General features: G+C 34.9%; 1 protein-coding gene across 3 annotated transcripts in view; it reads right to left on the minus strand.

The window, feature by feature from the left end:
• Positions 1-6,496: 6,496 nt before the first annotated feature.
• Positions 6,497-18,838, minus strand: part of GRM8 (glutamate receptor, metabotropic 8) — a 697,091-nt gene continuing 684,749 nt past the window's right edge. For 2 of the 3 annotated variants that reach the window (XM_004676994.2, XM_012721074.1), the window contains exons 10-11: positions 14,469-14,715; positions 6,497-7,076 (exon numbers count right to left, since the gene is read on the minus strand). In XM_004676994.2, coding sequence (XP_004677051.1) covers positions 7,027-7,076; positions 14,469-14,715 — 297 coding nt within the window. In that variant the 3' untranslated portion in view covers positions 6,497-7,026. Of the gene's footprint in view, positions 7,077-14,413; positions 14,716-18,838 lie in introns of all 3 variants that reach the window. The other variant, XM_004676995.1, reaches the window with a different exon arrangement.

The raw sequence follows: 18,838 nt of genomic DNA on the forward strand, positions 1-18,838 counted from the left end.
ATCATTCCTTGGGAAAAACAAAGTTACAGCATCAACCATAATTTCAATAATAAGCTGACAGGTTTCAAAATAACCCCAAAAGAAGTGAGATAAGACCTTGGGGGTAGATTAGTGCTATGCAGAAATGTTAAAGAGGAAAAAAAAAAAAAGGAGAAGCTCAGGATTTAGGCTGGAAATGTAACTGAGAGAAATGATTAATGTTTGGAGATATCAGAAGATATTGAAACTATGCTGAAAATATTTGAGAGAGGATATATTTTCATAGTCTCTTACATTTCTGAAATATATCTGAATGTTACTAGTTATTCCAATTAATGACCCATGCAGCTTTAAAAATGCATCATATTAAGAGAACTGAGTGGAAAGAGATATGGGACATTCACATTTTAGTATGAATTATATTTTTCCTAGTTTGTTTTTCTTCATCTTAATAAATGTCAAAAATATCCTATCAGTTACTTAAGTCAAAAGCTATGGAGTTAGCCTTCTTACTTAATGTACATGTTTCTCCATGAACATCAACAGATTAGGAGGATTTTCTGACAAGATATATAGATACCTAGTTTAACCACTTTTCACTACATTTACTACTTCACTCTTCACAATCCAAGATCATCTCTACCCTGTATCTTATCAGTATCTTCTAACTCATGTCTGTACTTCTGCCCTCTACCTCCTTAAGGTTAGTTCCATGTCATTACAGTGTCCAGAAGAACTTAGTTAAAATTGGGACCCATTATGTCACTTCTCTGCTTAAACTGAGCAAGTGGTGTCTCATGTCTTGGGGTTAAAATTCCTTCCATATTCTCCATGGTCCTGCGAGGTCTCAGTATCCATCTTACCCTACACAGTTCACCTTACCCAGGTCTAGCTCTGTTCCTGCTTCAGGACCACTCTTCTCAATGTTCCTTCTGCTTCCAATCCCACGGATGCCGCATCTATCAATCTCTCATTCTCTTTCAGGTCTGTAATCAAATGTCTTCCATATCAACTCTAAGAAGAATTTCAACCACAAGCTCTACTTTACAAATGCTATTTTTTTTTTTAAAGATTTATTTATTTATTTGTACAGAGCTGGGGTACAGGCCAGAGATGCGGAGGGTGAGAGGATTCACCAGAGACAGAGCAGGGAGCAGAACAGGCAGATCGATGAAGTACACTGCTGAGGGGAGCAGCGGGCGGGTCAGCAGAGGTCTGCCACACCATGTGGTCACCTCCGGGGCAGGTGGGGATCGAACTCATGCGGAAGTGGCTTTAGTTTCTCAGTGCAGTGCTTTAACCCACTGCGCCACCAGGGAGGGCCCTACAAATGCTATTTTTAACCAGTTTTCTATCCAGTTTTCTTCTCAGCATTTATTAACACAACCTACACTTATGAATTAATTTTGTTAAATGTTTGTCACTCTCACCATTAAACCATGCTGTTTTGACTTTTTTGATTCATTGTTGGATTCATAATTCCTTCAACATCTATAACATTGTGCACTCAATCATTTCTAAATAAAATGATTAAGCTATCTTAGTTGCATGTTTTATTATTTAAAAATCAAGCTGCAGTACCTTCCCTAGATATCTTTTTGATCTATCTGTTTGATATCTGAGAGTGTGGGGCAGGGATGGAGCAAACTTTGAAATAGAAAAGTCATTTGGATTGGGGCACTGAATCAAGGGAAAGCATTAGTGAGTCGAGATGAAAAATGGGAAAAGCAGATCTCCAGGACCTAGAATGTATACTGAGAATTTTGGTCACTTGGGTAACATTTTCAAAAGATACAGACGATTTAAAGAACATTATGAGAAAAAAGTCAACGAACCACATGTTCTGTAGTTGATATTATTCCTCCTATAAGTGCCTTGCCTTTCCTTCCAGGACATAAAGATCTCAAGAGGCCATTGAATTGAATGCTACCAGTATTCTGTCCAGAAAGTGGGTTGTATGTAAAAAGGGAGTTTGGCACCTTGCACTCACCATGCACCTGCTGTGCAGAGTTTAGCATGCCAGAAGGAAGCCTGGGAGGGGTGAGTGGGAGTTCTTGAATTGCAGGATATTTGTGCAAAAGCAGAGCTCCATTATCATCACAATCTCCTTCTTCAGTTTCCACCTTGATTGAGCAGATGTCATTCTTGCCTCTTCTGCCTAGAAAATACCATGACAGGATTGCAGGCAAGACTTTGTTGAGATTGGTCAGGGTTAAGAGCTAGTGACAGATAGGAGGTCAGCATGAATCGGCCACATTGTCCATGGTTGCCGGATCTGAGTATACTCTTGAAAAGCTAATTTACTCTTTGAGAGTAGAAGAACACAAAAAGGAAGAGAAAATACCCCGTAGAGGTGACAGGTTGTAGGGAACAATGGAAGAAGTTACTTTCACCTTTTTTTGGGTGGACTAAAAGATAGGTGACTGTTAACTGAAGGCAGTTATTTATTTACATGTTTTCTCATGACTCAGTCAACCTAGCATCTGAATTGAAGATATAATAAAGTGTAAAAAGCAAAAAGAATAATTAAAATAGACACCCCCCCCAACACACAACTCAACTGTTACCGACTTGGATGCTCTTAATGTGATTTTAGGTGTTTGTGATAATTATTACTGAGATTCTGTCAGTGTAATTCTAGGAATTTAGGGGAAGGAAAACAATAAAATATCACTCATCAGACATATTACCCAAAACCTAGAAACAGGTAAAAGATATTGATCATTATTCTTTCAATATACTGTAGCATTTGAATTCCTAGCTACTATAGATTCAGGGGTTTATTTATCAATTTTTATTTATTTTATTTATCAATTTTTACCTGCTAGATTAAAATAATGTCTATCAAGTAGAAAAAGATAACTGCAAAATAACATCAAAGTTTATGGCTTCTTGTACTGTAAGACACTAAATTATTTTTATATCTAACCTTCTGGTTTATCCCAGTATTTATATATGTATGTGTATATACATATTATTTGTACTAATTTTGATATTTTATTGGTCCTCTCATTTGTAAATGAGTTGAATAAAATCCTTGACTTATTCACTTCTACCTCTGAATGACAGATACATTTAACCCTTCAAACAAAAATTTTTTATTAACTATGTTCTGGTGAGTTTACCTCATGAGAGTCAGTTGATTGGTAAATAATCCAAAATTCTTACTTCAAAATTTGAAAGAATCACCAATCAATATGAGTATCTTCTGTTTTCTATACTCACCCACGTCACCCCTACCTTCTTCCAAGTCATTATATGGTCCATACTAATTTTTTCACAGGTTCGCATCCATGCTTTCTCTTGGCTTTAAAGACTTTGTAAAACAAATTTTGTCAAAGTTAACTTTGCCTCACTTTCACTTAGGTAGTAGGTGATTATAAAAATAATAATAATCATTTCTTTTCTTCCTCTTTTGATTACTTTGAAAGCAGATATAGCAAAATATGATATGACCCTTGACATTGATAATATACTAAATTCAGCATAGAGAAAAATATTGAGTGTCCTAGTGAAGGATTAACCCAAAATTAATAACATCATTTCTTTAATAAATATTTCTTTAAAGGAAAAAAAAATGAGTCTATAACTTTTCAAGAGAGACAAGTTTCTGAACATTCAAAAGCATAATTTCTTAAGGAAGACTTTTCTTCTAGTCATATTAAAATTTTCTTCATTATTTACATATTCATTAAAGGGGGACTCTAATAAAAGGGAAAAGGAATATTTCTAAAGATTGCTACATCACTAGTATAGTTTATAATTTTCCATTATTTCTCATTCATCTTTTCAGGCAACCTCATTATTTTCAACAATTGTATTCTAAATTCTGGTTCAGATTTGGATAAAAATACTGACACCAGAGGAAATAACATAAATGAAATGAGAAGAATTGGTAGGGTTGTAAAATAGAGGGTTAGAAAGCCATTTATTCCATTTGTGGGCTGAATTGATAACCAATGTTGATTAATTTTTATTTAGGAAATTACTACTATTAATTCTATATTGTCATTATTAAATAATATGGAATAAAGAATTGAAAAGAAAATATACAGGTACAACATTCCATTCTTGCAATATAGTATTTAACTAAAATAAAAATACAAAATTTTATGTATTTGCGATGTCAACTGTTCTTTAAAAATTTCTGATAAACACTAAAAATTTAGGAGATTATTCATGTCTCAGTGGAATTTGAGTAATTCTTAAGAGAAAATTAGTTTGTGACAGATGAACTTTAACTGATTTAGACACCTTTAAATATTAACTAGTATAAGCTAATTTAAAAAAAAAAATGAGGTCAGCTTTGTCCCAAGTTCACACTAATATATTACTCATTGTCTGCTAGTGACATTTGCTGAGTATTACCTTGGGCTACATTTTTAGCATTCCCTCTGGGAGACTGCGATTAGTTGTGACATTCCTTGTCCAGGATAAAACACAAGGTCAATTTTAAAGAATATCATACTATTTTTTTCCCATGCAGCTTTGCATTTTCTTATCTCTAGAATGCAGGCAATCCATTTTAAAGCATTGGACTTGCAGATCCTCTACCAGCACAAGCTCAATCCTTCTCCTTACAGGATGCTGCCCTAAGTTGTCCTAGATGATTGCATCCTTAGCCCTAGGCAACATCCCTGAGAAAATAACCACAGTGGAGGTCAGAATTCTCTAGCTCTTACTGTAAGAAATTGAGGAGGTTTCTCCTCCTACACCTGGGGAAGGTGGTAGTTTTCTCAAGAAGAAGGTTTCCCACTGAGATAGTTACAAAAGATGATTTGCGTAAATTAAACCAATTCTATTTTGAATTAAACAAAGTTTTGTAGAACAGCAAAGTTTTGTAGATCAGCTATAAAAAGTATTTAGGAAAAAACAAACATAAGTAAATTTGTAATAGAAACCCCAATTTTGAATTATGTTTAATATTTTATTTTTCTCTCTAAAGAAATAAAGTAGTAATAATAACAACAACCCACCTTCGCCTGAGTCAGCTTTGCTCCATAATCACCCTGTTGTATCCACTTACCCTGATTAGAGTCAATTACTAAATGAGAACATGAAAATATAGTTGAATCACTGTCTGAGCGAAACGCAAGATTTGTAGAGCGAAACGCTCAAGATTTGTAAAATTCAAACATATATCTCAACCCAACATACGGATTCTTACTAGCTAAAGTTAAAAATATCTTTAAAAATAATGAATACTCTCCAATAAAAGAAACCCAACAGCTAAAAAATTAAATATATAATTACAATTTCTTTTCTTGGTATGGCTATCAGTACCTTGTTACCTGAAACAAGAAAATATAGCAAATATGTAGTTATGGATTTATTTAGTTTTACACTAGATTTTATCTAGAAAGGCACACCTAGAAGTGGGTTTAGCATCCTGATTACAGGATTATACTTATCAATAATTCAGATTATCTGAAAACTTAAAAATAATGTCTGCTCTCCTTGATTTAACTATCTACAAACCACAAATAGTGCTAAGAGACACTCAACAAAAGGCTGATAAACCCACCCTCCTCCTGGATGCTGTTTCTGTCTAAGGTTTCTAGTACACCTTGCTCTATGTTGCAGGAGAATGAGCTATGCTACTTCAACTCTCTATTAAATAAGGTGACTGTCAAATATCTGGGCTAAAATTACAAAGCACAGATAGCTCTTTATATCTATAAGCAGTGCAATGAGCCATCCAAGCTAACTCAGAAGAGAGAACATTTACTAACAAAACGATTGTAGAGACCCATTGACTTGATGGATGTCTGAAATAGTAGAGAACAGAAACACCTAGGACAAAATGGCAACAGATTTGAAAGCTTTCAGGGGCTCCCTTTACCCACCCTAGCATGCTTTATTAGCATGACACAGACTCCCTGTTTTCTCTCCATAAGGATACTGCTCTATGAACCAATGAATGTTTTCATTTGCAAAATAAGAAAGCACTGACATGTAATATGAACTGTGGTTTCTCTAGTGATGCCAGGGGAATAAATATGCTAATTCTGTGCTTTCAAGACTGGACTGGCTAAGGCCCATTACTTCACTGATTTCAGTGGCTACCAGGTGCAGCCTGTTACATTCCTTGGAATATTTCATTCCGTGAAAGTTTTGACTTTGAACACGGGGGAGAATTTCAGTGACCTTTTGATAGACTCTTAGATGATTTTCATATCACAGTCTCCAAAGTTTAACTCATCACACGTTCATCATAAATATCGGAAGCAACTGACCTGAAGGTATTGCTTGATTCTTCAAAAAAGATAAACTTTACTAGGAAAAACTACCACATAAATGTTGAAATATTCACAAAATCTTACACAAATAATGCTTTTTTATATAGGGAGAAAAGGCAATATTCCTCACATACATACAGATGCTACAAAAAACACATTCCTGGAGGAAACCCTTACTTCCTAGGAATGCTAGGTCTTTTACAGCAGGAGATAAATAACAGCAGAAATGCCAACTAGAAAGTTTTCCCTGGTTTTAAAACTGGAACGAAACAACTCTCAACATTTGCAAAACATTCCTTTATTATTAGAAATAAATTATTTGTATAAAAAAATTGCATGCATCAACCATTGCATTTATTATTATTATTTTTTTTTAGCACAACCCAGGGCTTCAATCCAGTCAGCCATTACAAGAAACAGACTCATTGTCTTATACAAGTTGAACAATGTGGGACAGGAACGGGAGTTCTCACAATCACAGAAAAATACTTACAAGAATAACATCAGACATGGTTTATTTCAACAGCATTTTTTTTTCACAAGCTAACATTAGTTTTCCTTTTGTGATTTTTTTTTTTAACTGCTTATGAGTAAGCAATACTTTAGCTCGACACTCATTGGTTGTATTGTATATAAAACGGTTTTCTTCACTCTCTGTTATTGATACTTTTGGCTCATGGTTACTTTTTGTTCCTTACAAGATTGACTATGGATTTGATTGATTGTAGTCTACAGAGATCTCCAGGAGTGAGTTTTGGTGGTGTCATGTTCATTGTGTGAGAATTTCATTGTGTACCATTTCCCTGTTTCAGATTGAATGATTGCTGTAGCTGATATATGTTGTCTTGGTAGAAGAAGCTGTTAAGACAAATTAAGACCAGTTAATACATTTTAACAATAAATCATTTTGTTAAAATGATCTAAAATAACAAGTATTTTGTCTATTTTATATACCATACTATCATATGATATTCAATTTTTACATGTTACTTATTATTTATGCCATGTAGTAGGAATTTAATGATTTTAGGAATAAAAACACAGTGGCAAGTTTAATCTGTTAAATCATTTGTCTCATTTAGAAAACTAAAGAGGTGGACATTCTAATCTTAATAAATTCAGCTACAATTCAATTCAAATTATTTTAATTAGCAAAGATTTATAATAGAAAAATAAAACAGGTAAATTTATCTGTTCTGTTAAAAAAAAAAAAAAACACTTAGGTTAAGGATTTCAACTCAATGAATTTGATTTGATGACCAAAAACAGGTTAGTAATTATATCTAGCTTTTCTTTGAGAATGAAACTATGTTCAACTTTAAAATAAACAATATTTTTAGACTTGAACAGTGAACAGAGTGAAATATCAAATACATAGAATATTTGTAAAAATTAAAGTAAATATGTATACTGTCAATACATATATGTAATCTGATTTCCTCTAAAATATACAATTAAAGATGTTTAAAACTAAAGACTCCAAGGAGGAAATGAATATATAATTGTCCTGGTACCAATTTACTATGAAGTCAAACCCATTACCCTAATATTATTAGAGAGATGTATAAAAAATATTCATTCTATGTCAAATTTATATTCCTGTCTTAATTTCCAGAGAATCTAAATCCAAATAATTCTGGATTTACACATTTCCGAAAATGTGATAGATCTGTTTAAAAAGTCAAATGTGATATTCTGTTTGACAGTAGAATTCTTGAATGATAATTCTGAGCAAAAAGATATACAACAGGCCCTCCCTGGTGGCACAATGGGTTAGGAGGCAGCACTGCAAGCTTGCCACAGGCGCTTCAGTTCAATCCCCAGCCCTGGAGGTGACCCACATGGCCGGGCAGACCTCTCCTGACCTGCCCGCTGCCCCCTCAGCAGTGTGCTTCGTCCATCTGCCTATTCTGCTCTCCACTCTGTCTCTGGTGAAGCCTCTCACCACCCCTGCACTTCTGGCCTGTATTCCAGATCTGTATGCATACATGAATAAATCTTTAAAAAAATTTAAAAACAAGATATACAACAATGTAAAATATATATATATTGCACTACATAATTCTAATTCAAGATGAAACACATTTTAGAGAATAATTGTTGAATATTTATTAAGGAAGTTGAATATTTAATAAGGAAGTTGTAAAGCTCTGCCTCTGAAATAATTGGCAATTAGACTCATTCTATACCAGTGAGCATACATCACCATTGGTCATTGATCACATGTGGAAGGTCACAAAATTCACCAAAATGAGTGCAGATTCCCCCAAGGAAGTGTTAGTCATTGATGTTTCTGCTATCTCTGAATAGTATGTGTTTTGAATAATGTGAGTTTCATAATAAAAACAGGTGACATGTCTTCTTATTTTCTCTATGTTGAACATACTTATTCTAAGTCAATATTGTAGAAAAGAAGATTTTAGACTAGGTCTTAAATTCCATTCTACAAAATGAATGAAATAAAAGGTCACTGAGGCCCAGTTTCATGCTAAAATGATTAATTTTTCACTTGTTTGATTTTTCTGCCTCTTTTCATAACATTTCATCATAAAATGTTTAAAACGCACAAAATTGTTCAAAGAATACTATAGTGTATATCCCTGTGCTCACCACCTAGGTCCACAGTTAATATTTGCTATATTTACTTCATAACCTCTCTCTACAAAGAGTAATGTTATCATTTTAATTTAAAAAATTCCATTTTTAATTTAAAAAAACATTGGATTATAACATTATGCAGGTAACTGATCAAGATTTATATATATGTAATCGCTATGATTTCAAAACATCAAACCTAGAATACCTATTTTTATGATAGTCAATTTTTTTAAAGATTTATTTATTTATGTATACTGAACTGGGGTACAGGCCAGAGGTGCAGGGGTGGTGAGAGGGTTCACCAGAGACAGAGTGGGGAGCAGAACAGGCTAATCAATGAAGTACACTGCTGAGGGGAGCAGCAGGCTGGTCAGGAGAAGTTTGCAAGGTCATGTAGTTCACCTCAGGGGCAGGGATCTAACTCATGCGGAAGTTAGCTTCTTAGTGCTGTGCTTTAACCTGTTGTGCTGCCAGGGAGGGCCCTGAGATTCAATTTTTATGTTAATTATTTTTTTAAACCATGTAGTAAGATCATTAAGAATTCAACGACCATATAAATAAAAATGCAGTAGACTCATTTAGAAAACTAAATATATAAATCTTCTAATCTTTAACATATGCAGGCAAAATTCACAACACTGGATTTCATGAGGTTGGAAGCAGAATGGGTTTGTGGAGAAACAACTACTGTGTGTGAAAACCAACACACACAGTATTTCCATGTAAAAATTAAGGTGTCTGTTATCTTTTGCTTTGTGTAAAGTGAAACACAATTATTTCATGTTCATTTACTTTATTTTACTTCTAATTTACATAATTCCTTCATATCCCTTTAAATTTCCTATAAGAAAATAGAATCTATCATCTGATTCTAAAGGATTTTCATGTAATCTTTGCAAAAAATTGAAGAAAAATTGTCCTCAGAGTTAGAAAATATCATCCTCAAAAGACTTCAACTTCTTGCCCTATTCAACATTTTCAATAACTAAACATGTAGGGAATATTTATCAAATGTGTAGATTGCTAGAGAGAAAAACGATGATTGCAATAGAAAAGCAAGTACAAAAAAGACCTTGAAGAAGATGATACTCAGAAAGTGTTAATTCAACAGAAGGTGATTTGGATAAGGCTATCTTGAAGGATCCTTCCATCTTTGATACTTTATAGCTAATTAAGGATTCATACTTCATTTTTTCTGAACTCTTAGAAGTCATCTCCAGGGTATAAGCTGGTAGACTTCTGTTGAGAATTGAGACTATAATTTACAAAAAGAAAGCAATCTTAATTTTTTTCATAGGTAGAAAAGGAAACAAGGGTATAAAAACTGATGATTTTGTGAACATGAAAACAATGATGAGGGACAAGTGCGAATGGAAGGTAACCTGCAAGAAAATTCATTCCAGAATTATCACAGAACAAAATGGATCAAAGATGTACCTATGAGCTAATAGGGAGAGTTTTAACTGGAGTGATAAAAATGCTCAAGTGAGCATCAGTTTTTGAATACAGTGACAATGAATTCCACATTGTGTTCATAAGCTGGAAAAAACAGATCTACCTCCAGAAGCAGCTGTTTGCATGAATTATTCATGAGCACAGCTTAAGGAATAACATATTAACAGCATTTGTTAATTTTGTACAGTTGATAAAATTTATATACATATATCAACTCTGTTTCTAACTTCCTTCTGACACTTTTATGAAACAACACCTGATTTTTATACATCTGAAATATAGTAATTTCAGTCATCAACATGGACTTGCAGGTCTCTCAGCCTCAGAGTCCTTATATTTATTCTGTGTGGCTTTGGGAGTTATATATTTTTTTAAGACTCATTTATTTATGCATACAAGAATTGAGGTACAGGGAAGAGGTGCAGGTGGTGAAAGGAGAAAGAATTCACCAGAGCTAGAGTGGGGAACAGAACAGGCAGATCTACTGAAATACACTGCTGACTGGATCAGCATGCAGGTCAGGAGAGGTCTGCCATGCCATGTGGGTCACCTCTCTGGACAGAGATTGAACTCTCAAACTTGTGCCGCAGTGCTTCAGCTTATACCTCCAGCTTATACCCTCGACATGACTTCTTAGAGTTCAGAAAAAATGAAGTATGAATCCTTAATTAGCTATAAAGTCTCAAAAATGGAAGGATCCTTCAAGATAGCCTTATCCAAATCACCTTCTGTTGAATTAACACCTTCTGAGTACTATCTTCTTCAAGGTCTTTTTTGTACTTGCTTTTCTATTGCAATCATCATTTTTCTCTCTAGCAATCTACATATTTGCTTTAAACCACTGCACCTTCAGGGAGGGCCCCATCTTTGGAACTTATAAAATCTTAATTACGTTGCCAGAATTCCTGACATAAGTCATTTTTTTTTAATAAGTCATTTTTAAGATGAGTTTCTAATTATGATGCACTTGAGAACTCTACAGCATGAATGGCAACATTGTTGTATATCATAAAAACTTAATTGTTCAGGGAAAAAACAAAAACAATGGAATAGTAGTCACAATTATCAAATTCTTTACATATAAAAATGTGAAAAAAGAAGAAAAGGATACTGAAATAATAGTTTTTTTTTTTAATTTTAGATTTTCTCTTTTCTATTAATGAAAGATAAGTCTGTTTTCATGGCAGAGATATTTTTACCTTTATACAGTGATTTATAGTTTACAAAATACTTCTTCTATGCATATCTTTGTCCTTTGATTGTAGTAATGGTAATTTATCAAAAGCCAGGTTGCAGAACATGTGTGAATGCGGCACCAGGGATTTTATTTTGGTAGATTAACTAACCCTGAATTTATTTAGAATAGACTCAACCATTTTAACAGTCAAGGTTTTAAATTTGAACAGGCATGATCCTAGTTATAGTGAATAGCAAACACCCATTTCCTACTTTCAATTATACTTCTAAAACTATAAGACATACTTTCAGAAGGAAAATACAGCATTGAAGTTATTTGGGCTATTGACACACTTTAGATTATATAATACTTCTGACTCAACTCAAGACACTGGTGCACACAGTAAAGATAACAAGAACACAGAGGGCCCAGGATCCTTAGTCATGCATGGGACTGAAGCTTAGCAATGGTGCTCTGGATGGGTCTATAAAAGAATATGTAGAGATATCACAAGTGACCCTCCATGGTGGCACAACACGTTGGAACACAGCACTTCAAGCCAGCTGCAGCCACTTCACTGTGAGTTTGATCCGCAGTCTGGGAGGTGACCCACATGGCGCGGCAGACCTCTCCTGACCTGCCAGCTGCTCCCCTCAGCAGTGTACTTCATCGATCTTCCTGTTCTGCTCTCCACTCTGTGTCTGGTGAATCCCCTCACTGCCCCTGCACCTCCATCCTGTACCCCAGTTCTGTATACTTTAAGAAAAAAAAAAATCACAAGTTTTCTCTCCTGAATGTGTGAACTATAATCATTTAACTGGACCAATCCATTGAAATCCAGTGCAATCCTATTAAAGATGATTACACTAAAATCTACAGGTACAATTTAGCTTTTCAGGTTGTGATTGACTTGATCTTGATTCATTGTTTTAGGTGAGCTTCTGACTCTCCCAGAATATTACAGGCTTAACCCCATCCCCATACAGTTGCCTATTTGTAATATTTCATCATCCTTGTTGCAGAGAACATAGGGAAATGCATGTGTACCATAAAAAAATAGCATTTCAGTATCATGAAAAAAATCATAAACAGAAAATGTATAAGACATTTTTATAATGTAGGATTAATATTTTTCAGTACAGAGAATTTTCATCTTCAGGGAACTAATACACATTTTTAAATTATTTTTCATTTTATTTTTAAAATTGTTATGGAGGTACCATTATTTTACATACTTGCTAGAGTTTTGACCATGTAATATTGCTTTTGCTGTTTTCTTCCATCCTCTGGGGAAAGCCTATTAAAATTTTCCTCACTACTTTCCAGAGGTAATTTGGGAAATTGGTGTTTATTTTATTCTATATCTGTTGTTCCCATTTGCAAGCAAACTGCAGAAAGTTTTCTGGATTATTGGTAAAGAACAGCAAAGCTATAGACTCCCTTGAGTGATCCTGAGACATGCCAGTGTTCCAAGCACCTCACTGTCCAACAGCAGTCTGCCAGCATCCTACAATAGGTTTTAACTTCCTACTTGATGCTTTCAAGACAGAAAAACAGATAAAATTCAACTCTCAAATCACAAGTGTTCCTGTTGATTGTAGTCACAGTGCATCTTTTGCTAAAAGTTCCAAAAGGTCCATTATTACTAAATTGTCTACCAATGATCAGAGATGATTTGTTACTAAAACCCACATTTATTGTGTCCTCTCTTGTAGTTTCACAAGGCTTCATATTTGTAGAAAGGTGACATTCTGTGGCATTCTTAAAAGTGTCTTTATCTACATGTGAATAAATTGGTATTACCAAACTAAAAGGTAATCTTCCTAGAAGAACTGACCAATAATTCTGAGGGTCAATGAAGCCAACAAGTTTATTTAGTCAATACTCACCTTCGGGGGACATTTCTGTATGTGGGATGTTAAGCAAACAATGTCCATCTGAAAATCTTGACGTATGGGAGGTTTATGAATCTAGTAAAGACTATAAATTATTATAATTCCATTAGATCACATCAAATCTTAATCCTCCTTGTATTTTGTGTCAAAAGCATAGAGAGTAAGTTTTTATAACCTGCTAGAGCAATCTGTGAGGAAGAGAATACTTTTGCATGGTGCCTTATCCTAAATTTAAGTCCCAATGTTGTATTCCCAAGACAGAAAGTCACTCTGATTCAAGCACATTAGTTTTTATTTCTCTGTGTTCTATCTACTAAATCTAGTAATCAGGATGCCTTTTTGTTTGTTTTTATGACACTCAGATTTCTGGTAATTTACAATATGTAAATCTTTAATCTATGTAGATGTCAAAATGGTCTAGAATAGCTGAGTGAAACTGTACTGGATGAGCTCAGACCAGTGTGTAATATCATGTGCATCTTTAAGGATTGATTATAAAGAAGATACAAGTCAGTGAGGAAAGGAAAGTAGATTGAGGTTCTAAAATGGCTAGGGGCTTCCAGAAAAGAGCTCTAGTTATTTTAATAAATCCATCAAGGGAACATCTAAGGGTACAAAAGGGATGACTTGGGAGAAAAATGAACTATGACTGAACCTAAATGTTGTATGAATACTTTTCTCATTTCCCTAAATGAATATTTTATTTCCATCAGATTAATCTTCAGTTGCATATTCTATAAGTATTAGTTAACAATTAATTCTACAAAGATCAACCACTATTGAACTAGCAAAGCCTGGAGAACAGCTACTAAGCACTGGATGGTAGCTTTATAAATGGAAGGCAGCTGCAAACTTCAGGCTTTATGATGTCCCCACAGGGAGAGCTGAGTGTCCCCTGCGTGAAAGAGATTCTGTGCCCGTTCATGCTCTAGAAAGCGGCACTTGTTTGCCATCTTTCTATTCTAACTGAATGGTTTTAAAACCCTGATGGCCTCATGGTGTGAGAACACCACACACGGTGGAACCACGCAGCAACGTCCCCAACACCAGTAGAAGAATGTTCAACGTACATCTGTTAGGAAGTGCTCCCACTCTTGACCATCGGAAACTCTACAGATGACTTACTATTAGTTTCAAGACTTTCACAGAGTTCACTTTTCACCTCGCCATTTGGTCTGTCGTTGCCTTTTTGGATCAATTTGCTTTGCATGGTGGCAGCTGTCACCACAGCCTTGAAGCTCCTCTTGCGTTTTTGAACGTTCTGCTCTGGATGAAAAATTATAATATAAACCTTAGGCATATAGAGCATGCCCAGAGACACCGAAGCGCTTAAGCTCATGGAGACAGTAAGTGTTGTTGTCTGGATGTACATCTGAGGGGAGGGAAAAAAAAAAAAAAAAGAATACATGTTGGTAAACCCGATCTAAGATAAAGCAAATAACAATCATGTTCTACAATCATTCCATCCTCCTGCCTAAAGGGCATACGTAGCACCTTATACTTATTGAAATTGCCCTATCCTACTAAGGGTTTCCTTTATCTCCACTTGTAAATGCAGGCAAGATCATGATTGCTATGTCCAGTTCCTTAAAACAGACAGCTAAGCTGATGGTCCTCAGTTCTCTGTTTAGATTATAATTAAACATAGAGTGGGAAGAGAGCTAATCCTCTCTAACAAAAGATGAACGTTTTATACCACACAAACCTTCTTCAGGAAAGTGTTACAGGATCAAGTGTTATTCTTTTAACAGTAAATTTAACTTAGAAGGTAAATTTCATATAAACTGAGTGGGAGTGAAATAGTGCTGAACATCACTATGGTACATGATTCTTGAATAATGCCAACAGTGACTCCTTCATACCGCAACTTCATTCCAGCTACAAGATCAGATAAATTTGGAATTCTCTCTAAAGAACACTTCTAGAGGACGTCTTAAACATCATGGCATATCAAAACAAACTGGGGTGCTTTTACAAAATACATAAGATTGCCTCATGAAGACATAAGTAAACCTTTGGAAAGAGGAACTTGACACCTACATTTTGATAATTCTTCTCCTGTGTTACTTCTTACCCTTATTCCACTGAAATTGATTGTGGAAAGAACGGTCTCTTGAGGAAATGTTTCTTCATACAGTATAGATGTTAATAAACTGAAAAAGCTACACCTAAAAACAATACTTTAGGCTTTTATGTCATTATGGTATGTAATAGATATGGTAACATTTTAATATTTTTTCCTTCTGTAGTGTTATTGGCTTGTAATTAAAAAACAGAAATTAGGGAGCCTCCCTTGTGGCGCAACAGGTTAGGATGCAGCACTGTAAGCTGGCATCAGTCACTTCAGTGTGAGTTCAATCCCTAGTCCCTGAGGTGATCCACATGGTGCAGCAGACCTCTCCTGATCCACCCGCTGCTCCCGTCAGCAGTGTACTTTGCCCACCTGCCTGTTCTGCTCACCATTTTGTCTCTGGTAAATCCTCTCACTGCTCCTGTAACTCTGGCCTGTACCCCAGCTCTGTATGCATAAATAAATAAATAAATCTAAAAAAATGCAAACAATATACAAAAATGAACAATGGAGTAAAATATATATAAATAAACTGCAACAAAAAAAAAAAACCCAGAAATTAATGTAAGGTATGTGACTTGATGTTTTGACACATATTTGTGAAATGATCATCACAATCAAGCTAATTAACATATGCATCATTTCACAGTTATCATTTTCTTTTTATTTATTTATTGGTGGCAAGAAGGATTAGTATCTACCTTCTTATTAAATTCACATATAGGTGGATAATGTTCCATTCTATATATGTAATTGATACATATATCAACTCTTTAAAAGTTGAAATCTTTCATCTGTTTTTATTTTTCATGTCGTAGCCCAAAACATAATTTCTCCAAATAATATAGAGTACTTGGACCACATGGGAAGTCATATTTTTAAGGTTATGATGAGATCCCTTTACCAGACTGCATGTCCTCATTAGTATATGTCACTTTTATAATTCCTCTGAAAAGGCAGAGTCCACCAAATTAGGTCTGACAAATTATCAAGTTGTCAGATTATATCTGACCCTGTAATATTTCCTGAACTAATTGTGTTCTTTTCAGTAAAGGATCTAAAAACATTCACCTGACTAAAATCAGCTATAGAGTTGCCTTTTCATAGGAGAGACAATTTATCTTAGATAAAAGCATGGAGGTAAAGAATTATCCAAACTATTGAGAATCGGGTACCAGTGAAAGGCACTATCTCAGTGAAATCATACCATGTAAGTTATTGCATTTGTAGTTCAAGTCAACTAGCACTAAGTCAGTCTTTCCCATAAGACCTTATTGTGACTATGCTAACAGCCTTAAATGAGGTGATATGGGATTAGTTTGCTTCACATTCTGGAAATCCTCCATGATAAATCTTTATTATGATGTTTATTTTTCACCTAAGCACTAATATATTAAAAAAATAATACAAAGACAAACTTAATAATGAGTAGCATTGTGATTAAGATTTTACATGAACTCTATAGGGATTTATATGAAATATAAAACTAGTGCATAAACTTCCTTAGAACCTATCAATTACATATTTTTATACATATTTCTAAGAAACTATATAAGATTATAGACACAGTACTTACTCAAAAATGCTAAATTTAGGTATGTGAAGCTCTTCAAAAACCTGCTGAGTGAGACAAATCATGCACAATATGTCTTCCATAAATTTCCAGTCCTTAAATGGATACTGGTAATGACTTCAACAGAGTTGCTGACATTTTAAGTAGGAAACACAAAGTAGTGAGGGATGAATCCAGTTTCTAGACTAGACTTATACCTACCAGCCTCCATAGAAATATAATTCAAATACATCCCTCCGCAAAGAAGCAAATCACTACACATTATGTTAAATTTGGAAGATCTGAGAACCTACTGCCATTAACAAGTTCCAGGTAGAATGCCACTATGTGCCTTGAAACCTTATAAATCTCCCTTAAGCGACTTATCATTAGGAATACTCATAAACTGCTCATGTGTTCGTTAATCCTCCCTGATTTCCTACTTGTCCTCCAGCTATCATTGCTATGGAAGACCTATGAAGAAAATGTGGGGCAGAAAAATGACATAAAGATAAGGAAAGTTTACAATCAAATGCAAAACAAACGTAAATATTCCAAAGCCACTCAAATAGGCAACCATCGGTTTTGTCCCAGAAAGACTCTGCCAAAGCAGTTGTTCTTAAAAATAAACAAAAACCAAACAGAAAACCTCCAGAGATCACACAAATGAAATAATGGGGACAGCCACAATGATTACTGGATTCATTTTATATGTCTTAATCTGTTGGTTTTGCTAAAATGTGTAGAATTAGTCCAAATAACAAGTAACTTTCAGTTTTTAATCTTATAAATTCCCTCTGCTATCATATGAATACATGATCATTTTCCCTTATTCAGAATTATCTGTGCTATGTGGTAAATACAGTCTGGCTAAGAACTAAACATGTAGATTCTGGAGTACCAGTTTCAATAGTCAGTACATAACTGCTTGTCTCCATTCAGCAAACCAACTCATTGGAAGATGAAAAAAGCAGACCATAGGTTTAAACAGTTCTCTGCTAGTGTACATTTTCTCCAGTAGATACTACTGCCTGACATTACACTACAATGCTGTTTTCAAATAAGGCTCTCATGAAGCAACTTCTGAAATGTTGTAATGTGGATTTAAAGATTTATTTTCTTATATATTCAGAACTGAGGGACAGGCCAGAGGTGTAGAGGATGAGAGGATTCACCAGAGACAGAGTGGGGAGCAGAACAGGCAGACTGACTGAAATACACTGCTGAGGGGGTGCAGCGAGCAGGTTAGGAGAGGTCTGCTGCACCACGTGGGTCACCTCCGAGGTGAAGGATCGAACTCTTGCTGTAGTGCCTGTGGATATCTCCATAGTGCTGTGATTTAACATGCTGTGCTACCAGGGAGGGCCCTGTAATGTGGATTTAATACAGAAAAACATCTGTACAAAATCCTAGTCCAAACCCTATAACTTAAGAGTGCACTAGCATTTGTTTAAGGGCCTTGTGCTGTAAGTAGACTGAGTTTTTAAATTTCAGCTTTGAAAATCTAATAAAAATTAAAAAACATAATAGATCATAACCTCAATGAAAGCCAAAAAAAAAAAATCAAAACAAGCATAGAAATGAAAATGTCACCCACTCTCAAGCTAGGGAAACCTACTCCTTCACTAATATATCCCATGTTTAAAGAAAAGAGAGATTATATTTAGAGATTGAAATGGGTGCTTGATTCCAAAATATCCTCATGGGTTGTTGTAGACCTACATAAGATTCTAATTACTTGAACCATGTTTGAGCAGACTGAAATTTGAGATGCAGCACCACATTTTTTAAGGTAAAGAGAAGTGCAGGCCTTCCCTGGTGGCGCAATGGGTTAGGACACAGCACTGCAAGCTGGCAACAGCCACTTCAGTG

This window comes from Condylura cristata, unplaced genomic scaffold (genome assembly GCF_000260355.1).
Source record: "Condylura cristata isolate star-nosed mole 26May11 unplaced genomic scaffold, ConCri1.0 scaffold00005, whole genome shotgun sequence".
NCBI classification, from domain to species: Eukaryota; Metazoa; Chordata; class Mammalia; order Eulipotyphla; family Talpidae; genus Condylura; species Condylura cristata.